Here is a 20,007-nt window from a genome sequence, read left to right on the forward strand (position 1 = left end):
ACACGGTAGAGCACATTCTCTTTCAGTGCCCATTGTACAGTACGCTCCGTCAACGCGTGCTGTCCCCTCTTTTGGGTGGTCTGGAGCCCCAACAAGGTGAATGTGTGGGATTCTGCCTATCCGACGTTGACCAAAGGGTAACGGCGGGGGTAGCCGAGTTTTTGGTAGCAGTCCTCCAAGGAGCAGGTTAACAAGGAAAACCACTGATTTTATATGTATATAAATATATATGTATGTAGCCAACTGCTGCCTTTCTGTATATATCTCAAGGCTTTTATATGTTACTTTTTCTTTTATCGTTTTATTTGTATAATGCCTAATAAAGGTTTGAATAAGAAGAAGGATTAGAATGATGATATGGTTTTATTTGAAGATGTGTGTTTTTTTCTGTTCTTTTTTCTTTTGTGTTCTTTTTTCTTGTTTGTACTGTTTTATTTTGGATTCAGTGTTTGTAATTTTTGTTGTAATTTTGCATTAAAAAAGGATTAATTTTTTTTTAAAAAAATGTGGGGTTAATTTTTTTGGGGGGGTTATTGGGTTGTTTTTCTTTTGATTGAATATTTTGTGGTTTTAGATTTTGATTTCGTTCAGAGACCACCCTGAGATCTCTGGGTATAGGGTGAGATATAAATTCTATTAATAATAATACGTCCCATTTTGCTTCCTGAAACAAAACAGAAATTGCTCTTCCTTCTTTAGCCCTGTGCCCACTACCTTCTGCCATGAAAATGCCCCATCTCTCACTGAACTCAACTCGGCTTCCCTCCGTCTAGGGGGGTGTGTGTGTTGCTGTGGGGTTGCCTCCTAAGCAGGCCAACTCTGTATATGATGCTGAAGCCTCTGCTCAGCTCCCTGCCTCCCCTCCATCCTCCCCCCAAGTCTTTGTTAGTTGTTACTGTGGAGACTCATTAGGCCCCCTGGTGGCCAGAGCTGGTACAGCCTGTGGGAAAGTGAGGCCTTTTGGGGGAAAGGTTCTTCCTTTGCCACACTCTGTCCCCCTTCCTGTGTTTGATCTTGTGAAGGGGCAAGTGTGGGGAAAGGGGATGTGGGGCCACATGTTAAGACCCAAAGTTGCACTTGCCCTCCTGCCCCTGCTATCACTGTGGGTCTTTCTTTCTCAAGTGGGGAACCCGCTCTGTGGGTGGCAGTCCAGAGCACAACATTGATAGATTGCAACTTTGAACCATTTAAGCACCAATTATTATACGGGGATCCAGGAAGGATCCTGCGAATCACAGGCCAATTAACTTTACATCTCCCTAGAAAACTGGTGGAAAGTGGAGGAAGCTAGCAAGTGGAATGCATTTAACTTGAAGGATTTCAACTGTATGCTGGAATCACACCAATTATATATGCAGAAGGCTACACGAGGAGATAGAAGAACAGACAAGAAAGGGACAAAGGGGGGGTAGAGAAGAAGAATATTCTATCAGTATTCAGTTCAGTATTCAAATAGAGCAGCAATCCCTGCCTACAACTAAAACCACAGGCAACCAGCCTGGAAACCACGGGTTTCCTTAACCCGGAAAAAAATCATGGTTCCGGAACTCACTCAGTGCTGCTTATAAGACTGACACTAGTGTGGGGCCCCGTTTTGTAAACCTCCCGTTCTACCATCCACGACAGCCTCCTGCCTAGCCTTAGGACTGTTTGTGACTCCCTATTGGATGCTTGTGCAGTGCAATCCGATTGGGGCCTGAGAAAACAAAGGTTTGAAAGGAAACAAATGACCTTGCATTCTCAAGTACACAAGTCATCCCCAACAAGGGTCTTCGTGCAGGAGGGGCGGCTTCATTTGTAGGGACAGGAAAGAGAGAGAGCGAAGGACTTGTACGACGCTTCCGGCCACGCTCCGAGAGAAGGCATCGAGGAGAGGAAAAGGAGATTTTCCACGGTCCCTCAGGCCATGCTCCGAGAGAGGGAATAGGGAGAGAGAGAGAAAGAAAGACTTCCAGGACCCTTCCGGGCACGCTCCGAGAGAAGGTGTCAAGGAGAGAAGAAAGGAGATTTCCACGATCCCTTTGGCCACGCACCGAGAAACGGAATCGGGAGAGAGGGAGAGAGAAAAAAAGGATTTCCATGACCCTTCCGGCCACGCTCCGAGAGAAGGCATCAAGGAGAGGAAAAAAGAAAAGTTCAGCTGCCACGGAGACGTTATTCTTCCACCCCTCCCAATGTACTAATTTCAAACTATACTCACGTCCTCGAATGTCCCTCGTGGATCCCAGGATCCTTTCTTTGGCCGGCTTGACCTTGCCTTTGCTCCCCTGGCTGAGCTTTCTGGTGACGATTGATTATCACCCACAAAGAAGAGGCAGGGAGAGGAAGAAAAGGATCCCTGGGCTAAGGCTGCCCAGTGGCGCCCGATCCACCTTTATCTCCCTCCTCACCTTCACAGGAGAACCAAGAGTCCCTTCGTGGTCGCCAAACTGTTAACAGAGGAATCCGAGGGCTCCCTTGGACAAGAAACAAAGACACCAACCAGGATAACTTGGAGCAAAACAGCAGCCTGTAGGGTTGGCCTTTATTGGAAACTGTCATGACAGGACTCCCACCCGCAACAAGATGAAGCAAAATGGAAGCCCTGAATAAAGGAAGACCCCAACTTTTATTAGTTACTAATCCCCCAAACTACACCCCCAAACTACATCATGACTACATCACAACTACATCATTGATACATCACAAAAAGGAGGAGTTGAGGGAGGAGTTGAGGTAACTCGAGTATCTTGTCACCTGGCAGGTTCCTCCTTTCCCCCTCCCCATGAGTCACTTCCAAGAGACAAAGGGGAGTTGGCAGTTTCCTGCCCCCAGAGGGAAGATCCGATCACTGTCCTTTGTTCCAGTCCGTGTTGAATCCGCTCCCATATGCAAGTCCATTGTGCCCTTGATGGTCTTCTATCTGGGTCCATCAAGGTTGCCATGCCAACTGGGCAGGGCCCCGGAGTACGTGCTGGCACGGTTAAGGGATTATGGCTGTCCTGTATCAAACCACCCCCTTTTGATAGTCCTTCCCTTATGGAGCAGAATAAAAGTGGCCCGGTGCAAATCCGTTGTACGGTTGATTTACTATGAATTTATAACAGAAAGCCTTCAGAAGTTCAAAATTACTTTCACTTATTGGAAGCACCTTGATACATTTTGATTGGATTAGTCACGGTCAATTGAATCCGGAAACATTGTATTAACAGCTGTCAAAGTACAGAGAAGTAGGCGCAGTCGCTTGCAGTACCTGGAAAAAGATAAGGCGAAAAGGGGTTTCATTAAAGTGAGCTGTCAATTCAAGCGCTTCCTTATTTACAGAAGGCTTTTTGGGGATGTCTCTCTAAAGGGGCATCCCAGGGGTCGAAAGTAGGTGAGAGGGGGGTGTATGTGTTGTGCTTGTGCGGAACATTGAGGGGGGGGGGTTCTCCTGCTACAGAAGGCAGGTCTACAAACTCCCCCCAAACCCTGCTGAACATTGCATCTCCTAATTTAGGGCTGCTGCCTGTAATACAGCAGGATTAGGCTGCTGCCTTCATCTGCAGGACCCCTAACTCTCTGCCCCTCTCTCTTCCTTTCCAGGCTCCACTTCTCACTCCCTGCGCTACTTCTACACAGCCGTGTCTGAGCCTGGCCAGGGGCTGCCCCAGTTCATTACTGTGGGGTACGTGGATGACCAGCAAATGGATCAGTATGATAGTGACACCAAGGAGGCGCTGCCTCGCGTCCCCTGGATAAGGAAGGTGGAAAAGGAGGATCCTCAGTACTGGAACACGGAGACTCAGAAATCTCACGGCATTGAGCTGGCATTCAGGGAGAGTCTTCAGACTCTGCAGAATCGCTACAACCAGAGCGGAGGTGAGTGGAAGGCAGGAGAGGCACGGAGTCATACCTCTCCCCCATAACGTTTCCTCCAAGGGCAAGAATTGCAGGGAGGGGGCTGCTGGGAGGAAAAGAAATGGAGGGTGGGGGGGTTCCACTAGGGCAGAGGCATCTCCCCTTCCCCTAATAAAGGTCTTAATGGTGGCTGGGCTGGGGTGGGGTAGGGGGGACAGGGAATGAGACTTGGAGGGGAGAGGACCCCCCCCCAGTATGACACTCTCTGGTCCTGCACACCCTACCAAGGAAATGTCTCCATTGCCTGCCCTTCCTTCCATGCTAGGCTTGGCTTAGGCCTTCTGAGGTGGGAATCTGTCTAGTTCATTTTCCTCTGGGAGGGGAAGAGAAGGGTGGGGATCCTGAGGCTGAGACAAGCAAGCCTTGAGTTCTGGTCCTGCTTAAGGAGAAGCCAGCTGCCCAGATAACTTCTTTTAATGTTGTTGTTTTGAAGATTTGGTGGTAGCCCCCTGGGGTGGGCAGGAGGATGCAGAGACCCGCCATCTTTGACAAGGGCAGTTTGGCTTCTGCTGAGAAAGGGGGGTGCATTTAGAAGGGGGGCAAACCCCACTTGCGGCTTCCCTTTTCCTCCCAGGCCATGAGGAAACTTCTTTTTCCAAAGGCCCTTCCATGACTTCCCTTCTTTTAGGGAAAAGGACCTTGATATTGAGAAGCTGGGGGGAGAAAGATGGAGGGGAAGAGGAGACCTACTCTCTTGAAAGGGCCCCCAATGTGTGGGTGCCCCCTTCCATGTTGCCCCTTTCCTCTTTCGAGGGGGGGGCGGGGGGCAGCTGAGGCGTCTCTCCAAAAGGGGCAAGATCCAGAGGAGCAGAGCTGGGGGGGAAACGGACAGACTGTGACCAGTGTTATGTACTGAAGTTCTCACCCTGGGTCAGCAGGGGGATACTGTAGATAGTTATGCAAATGAAGGATCGAAAGTGACGTTCAGTGATTGGATAGTTTTTATGCAAATGAAGGATTGAAAGTGACGTTCAGTGATTGGATAGTTTTAGAAAGTTGCTACAGTTATATTGTACTGGAGCGCTATATAAGCAAGCTGACTGAGCCCTTCAGTCAGTTCTGTTCTGGCCTCTGACTAAACAAGAGCTGTTTGAAGAATCGCTGTGTCGTCTGATATGTTCACCCACAACTTAACACTGGCAACGAGGATGGGATGGATGGACATCAGAGCACAGCCAGATGCAACCACCCTCTGAACTGAGCTGAATCACTGAGCGAAATCACTGAACAGAACCAATTCAGAGCTGACTATTCTGGCTAGAGCACTGTGTTCCATCCATCACCCTTCACGCCGGCATCAGAATCATGGCTTCACTTGTGCCTCTACCACCGTTTGCACTAGCCTCTGAACCATGGGACTCCTACCTCACTCGGTTCGACTGCTACCTCCAAGCCAACAATCTGACAGAAGTATCAAAGGAGCGGAAGCGGGGCCTATTCCTCAGCCTCTGTGGGCCTGAGGTGTTTGAGACGGCCCGAGCATTGGTTGCGCTTGAAGCAGTCCAGGCAACACCATGGGACACGATTCAAGACAAGCTCCGCAACCACTACGCGCCAAAGCCGTCCAAGATTGCGGCCCGCCATGCATTCTACCACCGGAATCAGTTGGAGGGGGAGTCAATTAACAACTACACCGCCGCCCTCCGACAGGCTGCAATGCACTGCGAGTTCCGAGACTTAGACGATGCCCTGATGGATCAAATCGTCTGTGGGGTCCGGGACATCCGTCTGCAATGGCGTCTCCTCGCCAAGCCAGACCTCACGCTGCAGAAAGCCATTGAGGAGGCCGTGGCCTCGGAAACTGCTGAACGCTCCGCCCAGGAGATCCACAAGGCCAGCAGCCCGTGTCTTGCTAGGAAGCCAGTTCCAGTGCATCACGAAGAGGCCAGCAGTGATGAGGCATCCTCCAGTGAAGACGATGACGTGCACCAGACAAAGCGGGAGTGCAGGAAGTTCCAAAAGAAGTCCAAGGGCCAATCGGAATGTGCCAGCTGCGGAGGCAACCATTCCCATGCCAAGTGTCGATTCAGAGATGCCATCTGTAGGAAGTGTTCCAGAAGGGGCCACATCGGCTCCGTCTGACACCCCCCCTCACTGACTTGCAAGTCCAAGTCTTCACTCCAGTCCAAGGAAAGCTGTTTCGCTCTCACCAACTGCTGCTGCCCGTCTGGAACCACGATTGGCCAAACCGACTCACCTACATGACACAAGCTGAACGTCACGGTGCTCATTGAAGGACCTCCATGTGACATGGAGATCGACACCGGGTCTGCCTTGTCCATCGTGTCTTGGAGCACCTTCAAAAGACTGGTACCCAGAGTGTCCAAAAGGCAACTCGACTCTCACCACGTACACCTGAGAGACTACTAGGGAAACGACATTCCCGTGGTAGGCGTTGGCCAGTTCTGGATCGCCTTCAAGGATTTTTTGGGCCTTCTCCGACTGGTGGTGGTCGAAGGTCAGCCGCCAAGCCTCCTAGGGCCAGACTGGTTTGATGCCCTCGGCCTGGAAGTCACCGGCATCAACTGCATCTCTAATGCAGAGACTGAGGGTCTGGTCAAAGACTTTGCTGAGGTTTTTGACGGCACTTTGGGGGCAATATACAGGTACGCCCATTTCCTTTAGCCTTGATCCATAAGTCGCCCCCATCAAGCTAAAGCCACGCCGGGTTCCCTTTGCTCTCAAGGCTAAGGTGGACGAACAACTGGACAAGCTGATCGCCCAAGGAGTTTTGGAGCTAGTTGTCCACGCCAAGTGGGAAACCCCCATCGTCATGCCTGTCAAGCCAGATGGGTCGGTGAGAATCTGCGCTGACTACAAGCGCACGATCAACAAGGCACTTCAGCAGCACACTTATCTGGTTCCTGCTGTCCAACACCTGCTGCATTCCCTGGGTGTGCGTAAGCTGGACCTTGCCCAAGCCTATCAACAACTGCCCGTCGATGATGCCACTGCTAAAGCCCAGACGATCATCACCCACCAAGGGGCATTCTGTTGCCGCCGTTTGCAGTTCGGGGTGAGTGTGGCTCCTGGCATCTTCCAAAGCCTTATGGAGCGTCTACTGCAAGGGCTTCCGGGCGTGGTACCATATTTTGATGACTTCTTGGTGTCCGCAGACTCACACCAGCAGCTGTTCGAGCGCCTCTGTGCCGTGCTGACCAGGTTCCAGGAGGCCGGGCTCAAGGTAAAGAGGGAGAAGTGCCAGATCGCCGTTCCACAGGTGGAGTTCCTGGGCTATCTTATCGATGCCTCCGGCCTTCACCCGACCACATCCAAGATCCGCGCTATCCAGCAGGCCCCCATCCCAAAGAACAAGACGGAGTTGCAGGCGTTCCTGGGGCTGCTGAACTTTTATAACATGTTCCTGCCCCACAAAGCCACGGTGGCTGAGCCTCTTCACCAACTCTTCAGCACAAAGACACCTTGGTCCTAGGGTCATCGGGAGACGGCGGCCTTCAACGTGGTCAAGGCTCTCCTTTCATCAGACAATGTTCTGTTACAGTACAGTGAAGCCAGGGCGCTGGTCCTTGCCTGCGCCGCCTCACCTTTTGGCATCAGCGCTGTCCTGAGTCACTGTTTTCCAGACAGACGAGAAGCACCGCTCGACTACTTTTCCAGGACGCTATCTCTGAACGGAATTACAGCCAGCTCGACAAGGAGGCACTGGCACTTGTGGCTGGAGTGAAGAGGTTCCATGAATACCTCTACGGCAGGGCTTTCGACCTCATCACCGACCACAAGCCACTCCTGGGCCTCCTCGCCGGTGATCGTCCAACTCCATCGGTCCTCTCGCCGCGCATGCTGTGATGGACTGTTTTCCTGGCTGCCTACCACTACCGGCTCATCGCATCGCCCGGGGAAATCGATGGGCCATGCCGACGCGCTCAGCCATTGTCCTCTTCCAGCGTTTGTGGAAGACCCGGTTCCTGCTTCATCGCTCCTCCTGATTGAGGATCTTCCGGCAGCACCTGTATCGGCTGCCACTGTGGCCTCCGCATCTGCCCAGGATCGCACCATCAGCCATGTGCTCAACTGGGTGTGGAGGGGGTGGCCACAAGGGCCTTTTGCATCGGAGTTCTAGCCGTTTGCAACCAGACAACATGAACTCTCACCTCATTGCGGCTGCCTGCTGTGGGGAGACTGAGTCATGATTCCCTAAAGACTCCGTCAACGTGTCCTAGAGGCTCTGCACGTTGGCCACCCGGGAATCATCAAAATGAAGGCGTTGGCTTGGTGTTACTTCTGGTGGCCTAACATGGATGATGCCATCACTGCCTGGGTTTACGCCTGTCAAGCGTGCCAAGAATCGAGGCCTGCGCCACCAGCAGCTAAGGGACACACCTGGGAGATACCCAAGACACCCTGGTCGAGAGTGCACATTGATCTGGCCGGCCCCTTTCACGGCCGGACCTTTATGGTAGTGGTGGACGCCTATTCCAAATGGCTGGAGTTGGCCCTGAAGCCCTCCACCACTACCGAGGCTATCATCCGGGGGGCTGCGAGGCCTCTTTGCGACACATGTGTGTCCTGATGTCCTTGTCTCCGACAACAGACCGCAGTTCATGTCAGGTACTTTTGAGCGGTACCTTTTGGGACTGGGCATCCTCCATGCCCTAACGGCACCATTTCATCCATCCAGCAACGGGCAAGCAGAGAGAATGGTGCGCTTGGCAAAAGAGGCACTGGCGCGCCTGGACTGGGGAGACTGGCACGAGCGGGTCGCCAAATACTTGTTCGTACAACACATCACCCCTCATGCGGCCACAGGGCGGAGTCCTGCCGAACTGCTTATGGGCCGCCGCCTCAGGTCCCCGCTCGACCGGCTGCACCCAGACTTTGCCGTGGCCGAACCTGCAGGTAGTTTTTATGCAAATGAAGGATCGAAAGTGACGTTTAGTGATTGGATAGTTTTAGAAAGTTGCTACAGTAACGTTGTACTGGAGCTCTATATAAGCAGGCTGACTGAGCGCTTCAGTCAGTTCTGCTCTGGCCTCTGAATAAACGAGCTGTTTGAAGAATCGCTGTGTCGTCTGATATGTTCACTCACAACTTAACAACCTCAGACCCTGCAAGGGGGGGGGAGACTGTGAGGCGATGAGAGAGAGGAGGGCAATTAAAGGGGGGCTTTATAGGCTCAGGATTGTAGTGTTTACCTCAGTGAACATGTTATGTGGATGAGCCTTCAGAAAGATACAATGCTGGTTGATTTTTCTCCCCTCTCACTGCTGCCTCTTCCCTGAGTCTGAGGCAAATAAATCCTTTTTCCTGGGCTCTTTTGCTGATGGGGGGAGGGGCTGCTTTGACCCCCCCTTGACCACCTGGGCCTCTTTTGGTCATTCCAGGGATCCACACCCTTCAGTACATGTACGGCTGTGAGCTGAGGTCAGACGGGCGCAAAGGAGGGTATAGGCAGTTTGGCTACAATGGGAGAGACTTCATCGCCTTCGACAAGGAGACCCTCACCTGGACGGCAGCTGATACAGGGGCCCAAGTGACCAAGAGGAAGTGGGATTCTGACTTGGCCTGGAACCAGTACAGTAAGCACTACCTGGAGGAGGAATGCATTGAGTGGCTGCAGAGATACCTGGACTACGGGAAGGAGACTCTGCTGAGGACAGGTGAGGGGGGCAGTGGGGAGGGGAGGGGGGCTCAGTGGGGCAGTTTTCCTACAAATTCCCCTCCCCCCCTAACAGTTTTCCTTTCTGGACCAAAGAGCAAACACTTTTCTTGGTGGGGGAGGCAGAAATAAGTTTGGGACTCTGGGAGGAGAAAGGGGGTCACTTCAGAGCATGATTGGGGAGGGAGATGCTTAACACCCCCCCCCCAGAATAAGGGATGGGAAAGGACAAATGGTGGGAGGTGGCACAGAAACAGCAGGGAAGGAGCCAGAAAAGCAAAGTGCATTTTAAATTCAGTAAAAACATAAAATTGAAATGGACAGATTTTTTTTAAAAAAAGATATTTATTAAGTTTCCAATTTTATACAAACAAAAAGAAAAAAGCAAAAAGAAAGAAAAACACATACAGTTCTCTTAAATTTCAGATTTAACCGTTTCATCCTGAGTATTCCATTTCAACAGCAAATTATACATTTTTGACAAAGTCTTAGTTTTGGGTTCTAACAGTTCTGTTTCCAATTTAGATTTTTCCACCTGGAAGCCAACTTTCTTATCCAAATTGTAAGCCTCCATTATCTGATAATAATGAAGCCAGTCTCGCACTTTATCTTTTAATTTCTCAAAACTCTGCAATTTCAGTCTGTCCCCTTCTTGCGCCAAAATTTCCCAATATTTTGGCCATTTGGCCTCCATATTAAGTTTTTTCTGAGCCTTAGCCTCCATTGGTGACAACCACCTTGGGGTTTTATTTTCCAATAAATCCTTATATCTAATCCAAACATTAAACAATGCTTTCCTGACAATATGGTTTTTAAATGCTTTATGTGCTTTAACCTTGTCGTACCACAAATATGCATGCCACCCAAAAACGTTGTTAAAACCTTCTAAATCCAAAATGTCTGTATTCTCAAGAAGCAGCCAGTCTTTCAACCAGCAGAATGCTGCTGATTCAAAGTAGAGTTTGAAGTCTGGCAGGGCAAATCCACCCCTTTCCTTTACATCAGTTAATATCTTAAATTTTATTCTAGGCTTCTTGCCCTGCCAGACAAATTTAGAAATGTCTTTCTGCCACTTCTTGAAACAGTCCATTTTGTCCAAAATTTGCAATGTTTGAAACAAAAACAACATTCTAGGCAATACATTCATCTTTATAGCTGCAATTCGACCCAACAAGGAAAGCTTCAAATTTGACCAAATTTCTAAATCTTTTTTCACTTCAGCCCAACATTTTTCATAATTATCTTTAAACAAATTCCCATTTTTAGCTGTCATATTAATCCCCAGGTATTTCACTTTCTTGTGATCATGGTATCTCCCCTGCCAGGTAAGTATTGGTATTTCACTTTCTTAACCACAGTCAGTCCTGTTTCATTCTGAAACTTCTCTCTTTCATTTTTTTTTAAAATATTTATTGGAATTTTCAAAAAATAAAGAAAAAACAAAAAAAACACACACTTAAAAACACATAAAATTTACATTTCTTACTGTCAATGACCAGTTTCCTTGACTTCCCCGCACCTCCCCTTCTTGTATTCCCGTTCCAATTTTTAGCTCAGCAAGTTCTTGTCCCCAAACTTTACCTTATTTTCTCTAATTCATTTTAGTTAACCAATTTTAACTTATAAACCTCAATCTTTATACATCAAAACTTATTCTTAAAAATCTTTTTCTAAGGTCGGCCCCAATTCCCTTCCCCGAATTCCCCATTTTTATGTTATTGGCAAAACAAAATTAAATGAAACAGAATATAATTGTACACCCTTTGGATTCCCAAAGCCCCACCACCCCCTTTCCCGGTTTCGAACCCCAACAAAAGTCCATCAGTCCATCTGCAGTCAGCCTGGCGACCTCACGTCCGAGGCTCTTAATTCTCTCTCAATTCCTCTCTGCCGGTTTTTTTGATAGTCCTTTATATTGAACTCCAAATCTCGAAGAAGCTCTGTCCCAGTAAGGTCCATGTTTCTTCCAGCCAGGCCTCCATATTTAAAAGTGGAGCCAAAATCTTGTTTCTTACTTCTCTTAAGTCCAAATGTCCCAAAAGCTCCAATTTCCACTATAGCCAGGTTTGTATTCCATAGATCTTCAGATCTCCACACAGGAAGATCTCTCCATTCTCCATTCTTCAATTCAAACCAGATTTTCATCATCCTGATCTTATTTTCCTTTATATCCATCTTAACCGGCCTCTGGCTCTCCTCAATCATCTGTGACATTATAGCTCCTCCTCCTTTTTCCTTCAAATCATCATGTTCCTCTTTCATCACATTCTCAGATTTCTCAAATTCCTTTTCTTGTTCAGCTGCAAAAAATTTTAATTCAACTGCAAAACTTTCCTGTTCAGCTGCAAAGACTTGAGTCAAGTCCCTCCCAGGCTCAGTAACTTTATTTACTGTTCTGTTCAGTATTGTAACATTTGTAGCCAAAACATCACTCTGTTCCTGCAACTTTCCCAAGAGAAAAAAAGTCCTCTCCAGTTCAGCCAGTGTTTTTCCACTTACAGCCATTTTTGTAATGTCCTAAACCCCCTCTAGAGGGATTCTGGTTTCTTAATATCTTCCAGTTCCAACCCAAAAGTCAAGTTAACCTTTTCTTCTTTATTTTTAACAATTTGTTACCAGATTGTAACAAATATAACCAGCAAAGACAACAGAAACAAAGTTCTCCTTTTTCCCCAACTTTCACAGCTAGTTTGACAGCTGTCAAAGTCTTTATGTCTCTTCCACAGGCTCTCTCACTGATCGCTCCCGGGTCTTGGGGGAGGGGTGAATTCCGCTCTCAATGTTAGCTCTTATCCTCCAGCACAATCACTTATATTGCCAAAACGTGAAGTTAATGGCTTTTATCCACAAAAAAGAAAGGTATTCTCTCAACCTTAGTTGTAAAATCCTTGCTTTAAAATGTTTACAAGGCGGGTAGGCGGACTTCCTCTTTACACCTTACCTGGTCGTGCCTAATTCCCCCCCAAAAATTTCCCTTTTAAGTCCAATTTCCGTATTACTCACGGGTTGTTACTTTTAGTCCAAATGTTCAGAGAAAGAAGTCAGCGCTCTCCGTCCATGGCATGCGGCTTCACTCAGTAGGGGAAGCAGTCGACTCACAGCACCGCACCACTCTCCGTCCCCCGTTCCGGAGCCTTTAAAAAGGCTCCTTCGCGGGTCGGGGGGGGCGCAAATGGTGCCCACCGAGTCACCAGGTCCACAGGCTTCAGCGCCTGTGGTTTCTGAGGGTCCCCGCGTCGCAGGACCTGACCCCTACTAAGCCGATTCCCTCCGGAGCTCGGAGGGAATCCGCCATTAGGCGATGGCGCTAACCCGGAAGTCCTGAAACTTCTCTCTTTCGGTTGGTGTTAAGTTTTTCTCAAGAACCTTAGTTTTTAACTTGTTCAATTTGAACCCTGCAACCTGACCAAATTCTTGAATTAATTCTAAAACTCTTTTAGTACTAGATTCTGGCTCCTGTAGTGTCAAAACTAGGTCATCTGCAAATGCTCTCAATTTATACTGTTTAGCTCCGACCTGTATACCTTTAACCATCCGGTCCCTTCTGATCATATTCAGCAAAACCTCCAGGACCGATATAAAGAGCAAAGGGGAAATTGGGCATCCCTGTCGTGTCCCTTTTTCTATCTTAAATTGTTCCGTGACCACATTATTTACAATTAATTTAGCCTTTTGTTCAGAATATATTGCACCTATACCATTCTCAAAGTCATGGCCTACCCCCATACCCTGTAGGTTCTTTTTCATAAAACTCCAAGAAATATTGTCAAAGGCTTTCTCCGCATCCACAAATATCAGAACTGCTTTAGTGTTTATATTCACTTCTAGCTTTTCCAAAATGTCAATTATATTCCTCAGGTTATCAGATAGATGTCTTCCCGGTAGAAAGCCCGCTTGGTCCTTGTGAATCTCTTCAATCAATACTTTTTTCAGTCTCTTAGCCAAAATATCAGCAAAAATTTTGTAATCCACATTTAGTAGGGATATGGGATGGTATTTCCTAAGTTGAGTCTTTTCAGTCTCTGTTTTTGGTATTAGTGTAATATAGGCATCTTTCCACGATTCTGGTGCCCTTTTCCCTTCCAAAATTTCATTGCAGACTTCCTTCAAAGGTTGTAATAGCCACTCTTTCAAAGATCTGTAATAGCTGGAAGTCAACCCATCCGGTCCTGGAGACTTGCCTAATTGCATATTTTGAATGGCACCTTCTATCTCCTGGTCAGATATTTTGCAATTCAACATTAGTTTACTTTCTTGTGAAATTTTTTGTAATCCATTTATCTTCAAAAATCGGTCAATGTCCATTTCGTTCTGTGGCCCTTGTGCATATAATTGTTTAAAGTACTTCTGGAAGCAATTTCTAATCTCAATTGGATTATGTATGTCTTTTCCTTCTACTTCTAAGTTTGTAATGGTGTTTAATTTTTGTCTTTTTTTCAATTGCCAAGCCAATAGTTTCCCACATTTGTTCGCAGATTCAAATGTCTTTTGTCTCATTTGTTTAATTTTCCATTCTATTTCCTGATTCATCAATTCCATATATTGTACTTGAAATAACTTTATTTCTTTCAAGATCTCCTGTGACTTTGGCTTTACTCTCAGTTTTTTCTCTCCTTCTTTTATTTTTTCCAAAATTTTATCCTTTTTCTCATTTCGGCTTCTCTTTTTTATTGCATTCTGTTGAATCAGGAACCCTCTCATCACAGTTTTACTTGCATCCCAAATTACTCTTTTTTCAACATTAGTAGTCATATTTATTTCGAAATAGTCTCTCAAAGTTTTTTGGGCCTTTTTATATACTTCTTCATCTCTAAATAAAGTGTCATTCATCCTCCATCTAAAGGAACCGGGTGTTATTTGCTTCATCTCCATCTTTACAGCATTGTGGTCTGAGCAAGTTTTAGGGCAGATTTCCACTTTTTTTATCTTTGGTGCCATTCCTCTAGTAATCCAGATTTGGTCAATTCTAGTCCATGTCATCTTAGCTTCAGAGAAGAAAGTTCCCTCTCTCTCCAGGGGGTTCTTAGTTCTCCAAATGTCGATCAAGTCCATATTGTCAGTCAATTCAAAGAAAGTTTTTGGTAATCTACCATCTTTGGTGACTACCTGTTTTTGTGCCTTGTCCATATTTGTAGATACAACTCCATTCATGTCCCCCATCAAGATTATATTATAGTCCATATAGTCCAGAAGAACCTCATGCAACTTCTTAAAAAATTCAGATTTCCCCTCGTTCGGTAAATACACCCCTACAATCAAAAATTTCTCTCCTTGAAATTGAATTTCAATAGCCAAATATCTTCCTTGTTCAAATTTAAAAATTTGTTTCGGTGAGTGTTTCTCCTTTGCATATATCACCACTCCTCTCTTTTTGACCTTGTCAGACGAAATAAATTCTTGTCCCAATCTCAGAAAGGTAGCCGTGTTGGTCTGCCATAGTCAAAACAAAAATTTTTTTTCCTTCCAGTAGCACCTTAAAGACCAACTAAGTTAGTTCTTGGTATGAGCTTTCGTGTGCATGCACACGAAAGCTCATACCAAGAACTAACTTAGTTGGTCTTTAAGGTGCTACTGGAAGGAAAAAAAATTTTTGTTTTGTCCCAATATCTTATTGATAAGTATTTTCCTGTGTAACCTCATTACATGTGTTTCCTGTAAACAAATCAAGTCCAGTTGTTTTTTTCTTAATATATGAAAAACACTTTTTCTCTTTCGAGGGGAATTAAGCCCATTACAATTCCAACTTAGAAGTTGCAGAGCCATGATGAGTTACTTGTTCTTCCCTCTGACTGCCCCGAGTTGTTGTTCTTCTTCTGTCAGTGGTATGTCTTTCCCTGGTTCAACAAGTCCAAATGATAAATTTGCTATGTCCGCAATTCCTTTTCCTGATGCAGTTGGTTCCTCTCCAGCTTCCACTTCCTTCTGTAAGTCCTCCTCGTGATCATTCAAAAATTTGTCTTTATCGTTCACTGTCCTTATTCTTATTTTTCTTCCTTTATATTTGAAAGATAGACCTTGGGGAAATTCCCATCTAAAAAGTATTCTATTTCTTCTCAATAGGCCCACAAGATCTCTGTAGTGGGCCCTTACATCCAAGATATACTTGGGTATATCCTTAAAGATCTCCACAAATGAATCTTCAATTTCCAGAGTTCTTTGATAGTGTAAATAGGCTTGTAAATAGAGCAAAGCAAAGAGATTGTAAAGCTGTAACTTGGAAAGACGTTTCTTAAAGATTCCAAATCCATCACCAAAAAAGCGATCCCCCTCCTGCTTGCAGGCGTGGAGGGGAGAATTTTTAGCATTATTTACCTGCAAGGAAAGAGGGAGTAAAGTTATATCTGCTGCCTCCAAAACCTGGGAACGGACTGCCTTTGACAGCTGTCAATGCGTTAAGGGTAAAGAACACTGATACTCTGTGAAAAGATACAATTCTGAACGGATGTGGACCAAAAAGTAACTTTTAATTGAAACTGTGGCTTTTTAAGGGATAAGGGGGACTTATAAGGACTATATTTGCTTTAAAAGTTGCAAGTGAAGTTGGAAGTGTGTCCCCCTAGAGGAGATTATGTTGTAGCAATTATTAAGCCACTAAGCAATTTAGCCTGGAAAATTCCTTTTCAAAACAAAGTTACCAGGCGTGAGACTGACCTTGGATTTTGTATGGGAGTGCTATGGCAAATGAGAAAGGGAAGATAGAGCTGACACAGGAAAAGACTACCAGGTCTGGTAGACAATACAAAACTGACACTACACAGCAGAGAAGGGCTTCAACATCTGGAGCAGCAGGCACAGCGGGAGCTGCTGCTTCGCAAGTTAAGCTAAAGGCTATGTCATCAGAAGACCTACTGGCTCAGGCACTTGGTAAAATTAATGCATCTCTGGAAAACTTAGCTAAACAGGTTGCAGAGACAAATAAACAAGTAGCTGAGGCCTCAGCAAAAATTGATTTGAACACTACAAGTATAAATGAACTGGGAAAGAAGGTGAATTCTAATACACAGTCTATTGAAAAATTATTGGAGGAATCGGCCTCGACTCGGAAGTTAGCTGAGGAAGCTAAGGAGATTGCAACCACTGTCCAAGAGAAGATACCACTGGTATATAAGAAACTTGAGGATCATAATTTGACACTGTCTATGATTGAATTACAAGGGAAAGAGAGGAATTTAAGACTCAGAGCAGTACCGGAAAGTGTGAAATGGACAGATTTGAGGCGGGACACAGAAAAACCTCTTGCCTTTACACTTGGGTAGGGGAAAGTGGGGCAGATTGATGCAGAAAAATCCACTCTCATATTTTATGTACCAAAATGAGTCAAATAATAATAAAAAATTGCTTTATGCATGGTATAACTAATCAATATTATAATAGCAATCAAAAGAACCGTTAAAGTTAGAAGATAATGAGAATATAATGACTTGAGTAAAAAATGGGTTTTGTATCATTCTGCCCCAACTACGGGGCACTTTGATACAAAGCATAAATTGTGTGAGAATGGTAATTATTTACAAAAAATTAATAAAAAAACCATTTTTATTGTGAGAGATCATAATCAGTCCTACAATTTGTTACTTAAAAATCTAAATTACGTATCAAAACTAAAAGTGTTTCACACATATCATAGACTTTATGGCAGGTTTTCTTAACAAAACTTAAAAACTTAAATTAATTTTTACTCAAACACCTATGCATTAAAAAAAAAACTTTGGAAAAACTTTAAAAAGTATAAGAACTCACATTAGGTAGTCCAAAAATAGTGATTTAAACAAAATGCTTATAAAAAATAAGATATTTCCTTAACGTTTAGCTTCTATTGCACATTATATCCATGGAAGTAAAAAAAAAAAAGTATAAAGTACTGGTGTTCGAGTTGTGCCCTTTGAGAAATTTGGTTTTGGCAACTGCAAAACAGCATCCTTGAAATCAATGCTTGCCTTATCTTCTACAATGGGGAAGACAAACATACAAGATCCTGGATATTTCCTGAGAAATGACACTTGATAATCGGTCATATTATATTTAGAAATGACTTTGGCCACATAGTCAACAACAGTTTTTTTATTTTCAAATTTCATGTGTAGGAAATCAGTTTAGAGATTTCATGCAAACTTGTATATTGGGGCACTATTGTACACTAGCAGGGCCCCATGTCTTAGTGTATCAAAGTGCCCCAACGGACATTTTCAGAAATCTAACAGTTATTAATAAAACCACTGAATTTATTTAAAAATCAATTGTAATCCTGATCACTGAGTGGGATAATTTACCTTAGGTATTTTTAAATCTTAACTGACGAAAAACAGCATTGGAACACTTTTACATTTCACATAATTTTTTAGTTGGCCACGCTAAAAACACACCTACTCTCGTCAAACGCCAATGGCGAACTGGCGGGCAGCGCGGTCGCAACTGTCATACTCACACATGTATAGACACGTTTTAGTGCCTCAATATTGAAATATTCTTGGTGTATCAATGTGCCCCTTGCATCAATGTGCCATGTCTCCCCCTACATACCTGTGGGGAAAGTCTTTAAAACTAAATTAATTAACCTTTTTAAAAATAGAAAATGTGTGGGGAGCCCCCCACTAAGTCTATAGGTTAGCCACTTGTGGCCTAAAAGCAGAAAACCTGCACATAGTGAGAGAGTATGGGAATTCCCTCTTCTACCTTCTTATCTTTTTTATTTGTGAGGTATACAACTTTTTTCAATGGGGAACATTCAGAAGCGTCCTCTTCCTCAACCTCGTGCCTTGAAATGGTACAGTCCACTCTTCTGCCTTCAGGAATCTGGCACAGGGGCCAATCAAATGATCAAGTGTTTAGACTGGCTTTCTTCCTGTCTCTATTAGCTTTGCTGATATGAACATTAATTAAAAATGTAATAATTCTAGCACCCTTCCTTTTTGAGGAATGACACATACGTATTAGCCGTGCTTAGAGACATCTGAGCAAATTCATCTATGGGGCGTGGTGATAATTCACCCCAAAGACACTGAACATATTTCTTGAGGTTGAGGATTTCACCTCAAAAGGCACAATAAAGCGTTTTCAAGGGTGACAACGTGCAAAGGAGGCTGGGAATCAACCTCTTTGGGACGGAGGTTCTGCTGAGGACAGGTGGGTGGGGTAGGGAGGTTCTTGTTTGGGGTTTCTGTGGGGAAAGGGCTTGACCTTCCTTCCTTCCTGCTCCCCCCAGCAGAGTCACATCCCCTCCTAGACCCAAGTTAACCAGTCCAGGCACTGCAAAGCGGGTGGGATCCTGGAACAGCCCCTTCAGACAACAGCTACCCAGTTTTTGAACAAGGGTTACATTCTGTGAATCATGCCTAAAGCCAAAATTGTGTATAGTCAAAACACATTGGATTCAAGGGCGATTGGGTTGCCAAAGTCCTTCTCCAGATGCCTGCCTCCTCTTTTTGTTTTTTAGAATATTTTTGGCAAGTGCATAAAGCTGTATGTGCACATGTTAAATGTGTGTAAGTTGCTGGCTTACTGGGCCTCCTGGTCTGCCCTTTCCACTCCAGGGGAGGCTGCCGTGGAGAAGGGAGATGGGCCCTTTCCAACCTCAAGGGACCCTTTCAGGGCAGGCGGGAGAACTAGAAAGGAGCTCTGTCTTTCCCAGGGCTGTTGGCTTTGTTCACTAACTATTGGGCTGAAAAGTCCTGAAAAACAGAGCAGTGAGTCCAGGATTTCTTCCCCCTCAAGAGAGGAACAGAATCAGTCTGAGCTGCCCTCAGTTTGCCCCCTCAGCCTAGAGGCAGCTCCCTGGGACAATCTTGGAACCACAAGTCGTCATGTTTGAGTAGTGTTGGAGCTTTGCAAGATGACAATTTAATTTTTACCCAGCCCTCCCTCCCAAAGGAGTCTGCTTTGGCAAACAAAGGATAAAACATCTAAAAACAGTTCCACCATAGACACTGACTGGGGAAGATGCCAAGGGAGGTTGAGGAAATCCCATTTATTTATTTATTTATTTATTTATTTATTTCTGCAGGTGTGAGATTCTGACTAGGTTGCCCCTTGGGTCCCTGCTCCTCTGCTCTTAAAAAATGCAGGATTCATTGAGGCTCCCGTTGTGGGTGTCTATCTGTAAACCTTAATGTGGCCCTTTTTGCAGAGGCTCCGGTGGTGAAGGTGACCAGGAAGGCAGACTATGACGGCCTGGAGACCCTCGTTTGCAAAGTCCATGGCTTCTACCCCAAGCAGATTGAGGCCAACTGGGTGAAGGACGGGGAGGTCTGGCAGGAGGGCACCCTCCAAGGATTGGTCGCCCCCAACTCGGACGGGACCTACTATGTCTTGCTCAGCGTCCAGATCCACCCCGAGGAGAGGGAGCGCTTCCGGTGCCGCGTGGAGCATGACAGCCTGGAGAAGCCTCTGGACGTGGCCTGGGAGAAGGAGCCTGGTGAGAGACAGACAGGCAGACAGGAGGGGAAGGGGTGGGCTCTGGGAGGGGGATTTCCACCCAACTCCTCCCTTCAGCAGCAGCACAGCTCAGATGGGGA

At 45.7% G+C, this 20,007-nt stretch overlaps 2 protein-coding genes across 4 annotated transcripts in view; both read left to right on the forward strand.

The window, feature by feature from the left end:
* The window catches only part of LOC310756634 (uncharacterized protein), an 820,367-nt gene that overhangs the window by 249,593 nt on the left and 550,767 nt on the right, over positions 1-20,007 (forward strand). The gene's annotated exons all lie outside the window — the stretch shown is intronic.
* LOC310757082 (major histocompatibility complex class I-related gene protein-like) overlaps positions 1-20,007 on the forward strand; it is a 33,232-nt gene that overhangs the window by 7,764 nt on the left and 5,461 nt on the right. Inside the window, exons 2-4 of the mRNA XM_083602228.1 lie at positions 3,565-3,840; positions 9,222-9,497; positions 19,620-19,907. Coding sequence (XP_083458354.1) covers positions 3,565-3,840; positions 9,222-9,497; positions 19,620-19,907 — 840 coding nt within the window. The remainder of the gene's footprint in view (positions 1-3,564; positions 3,841-9,221; positions 9,498-19,619; positions 19,908-20,007) is intronic.

Source organism: Podarcis filfolensis (assembly GCF_964270895.1).
Source record: "Podarcis filfolensis genome assembly, chromosome: 2".
Taxonomy (NCBI): Eukaryota; Metazoa; Chordata; class Lepidosauria; order Squamata; family Lacertidae; genus Podarcis; species Podarcis filfolensis.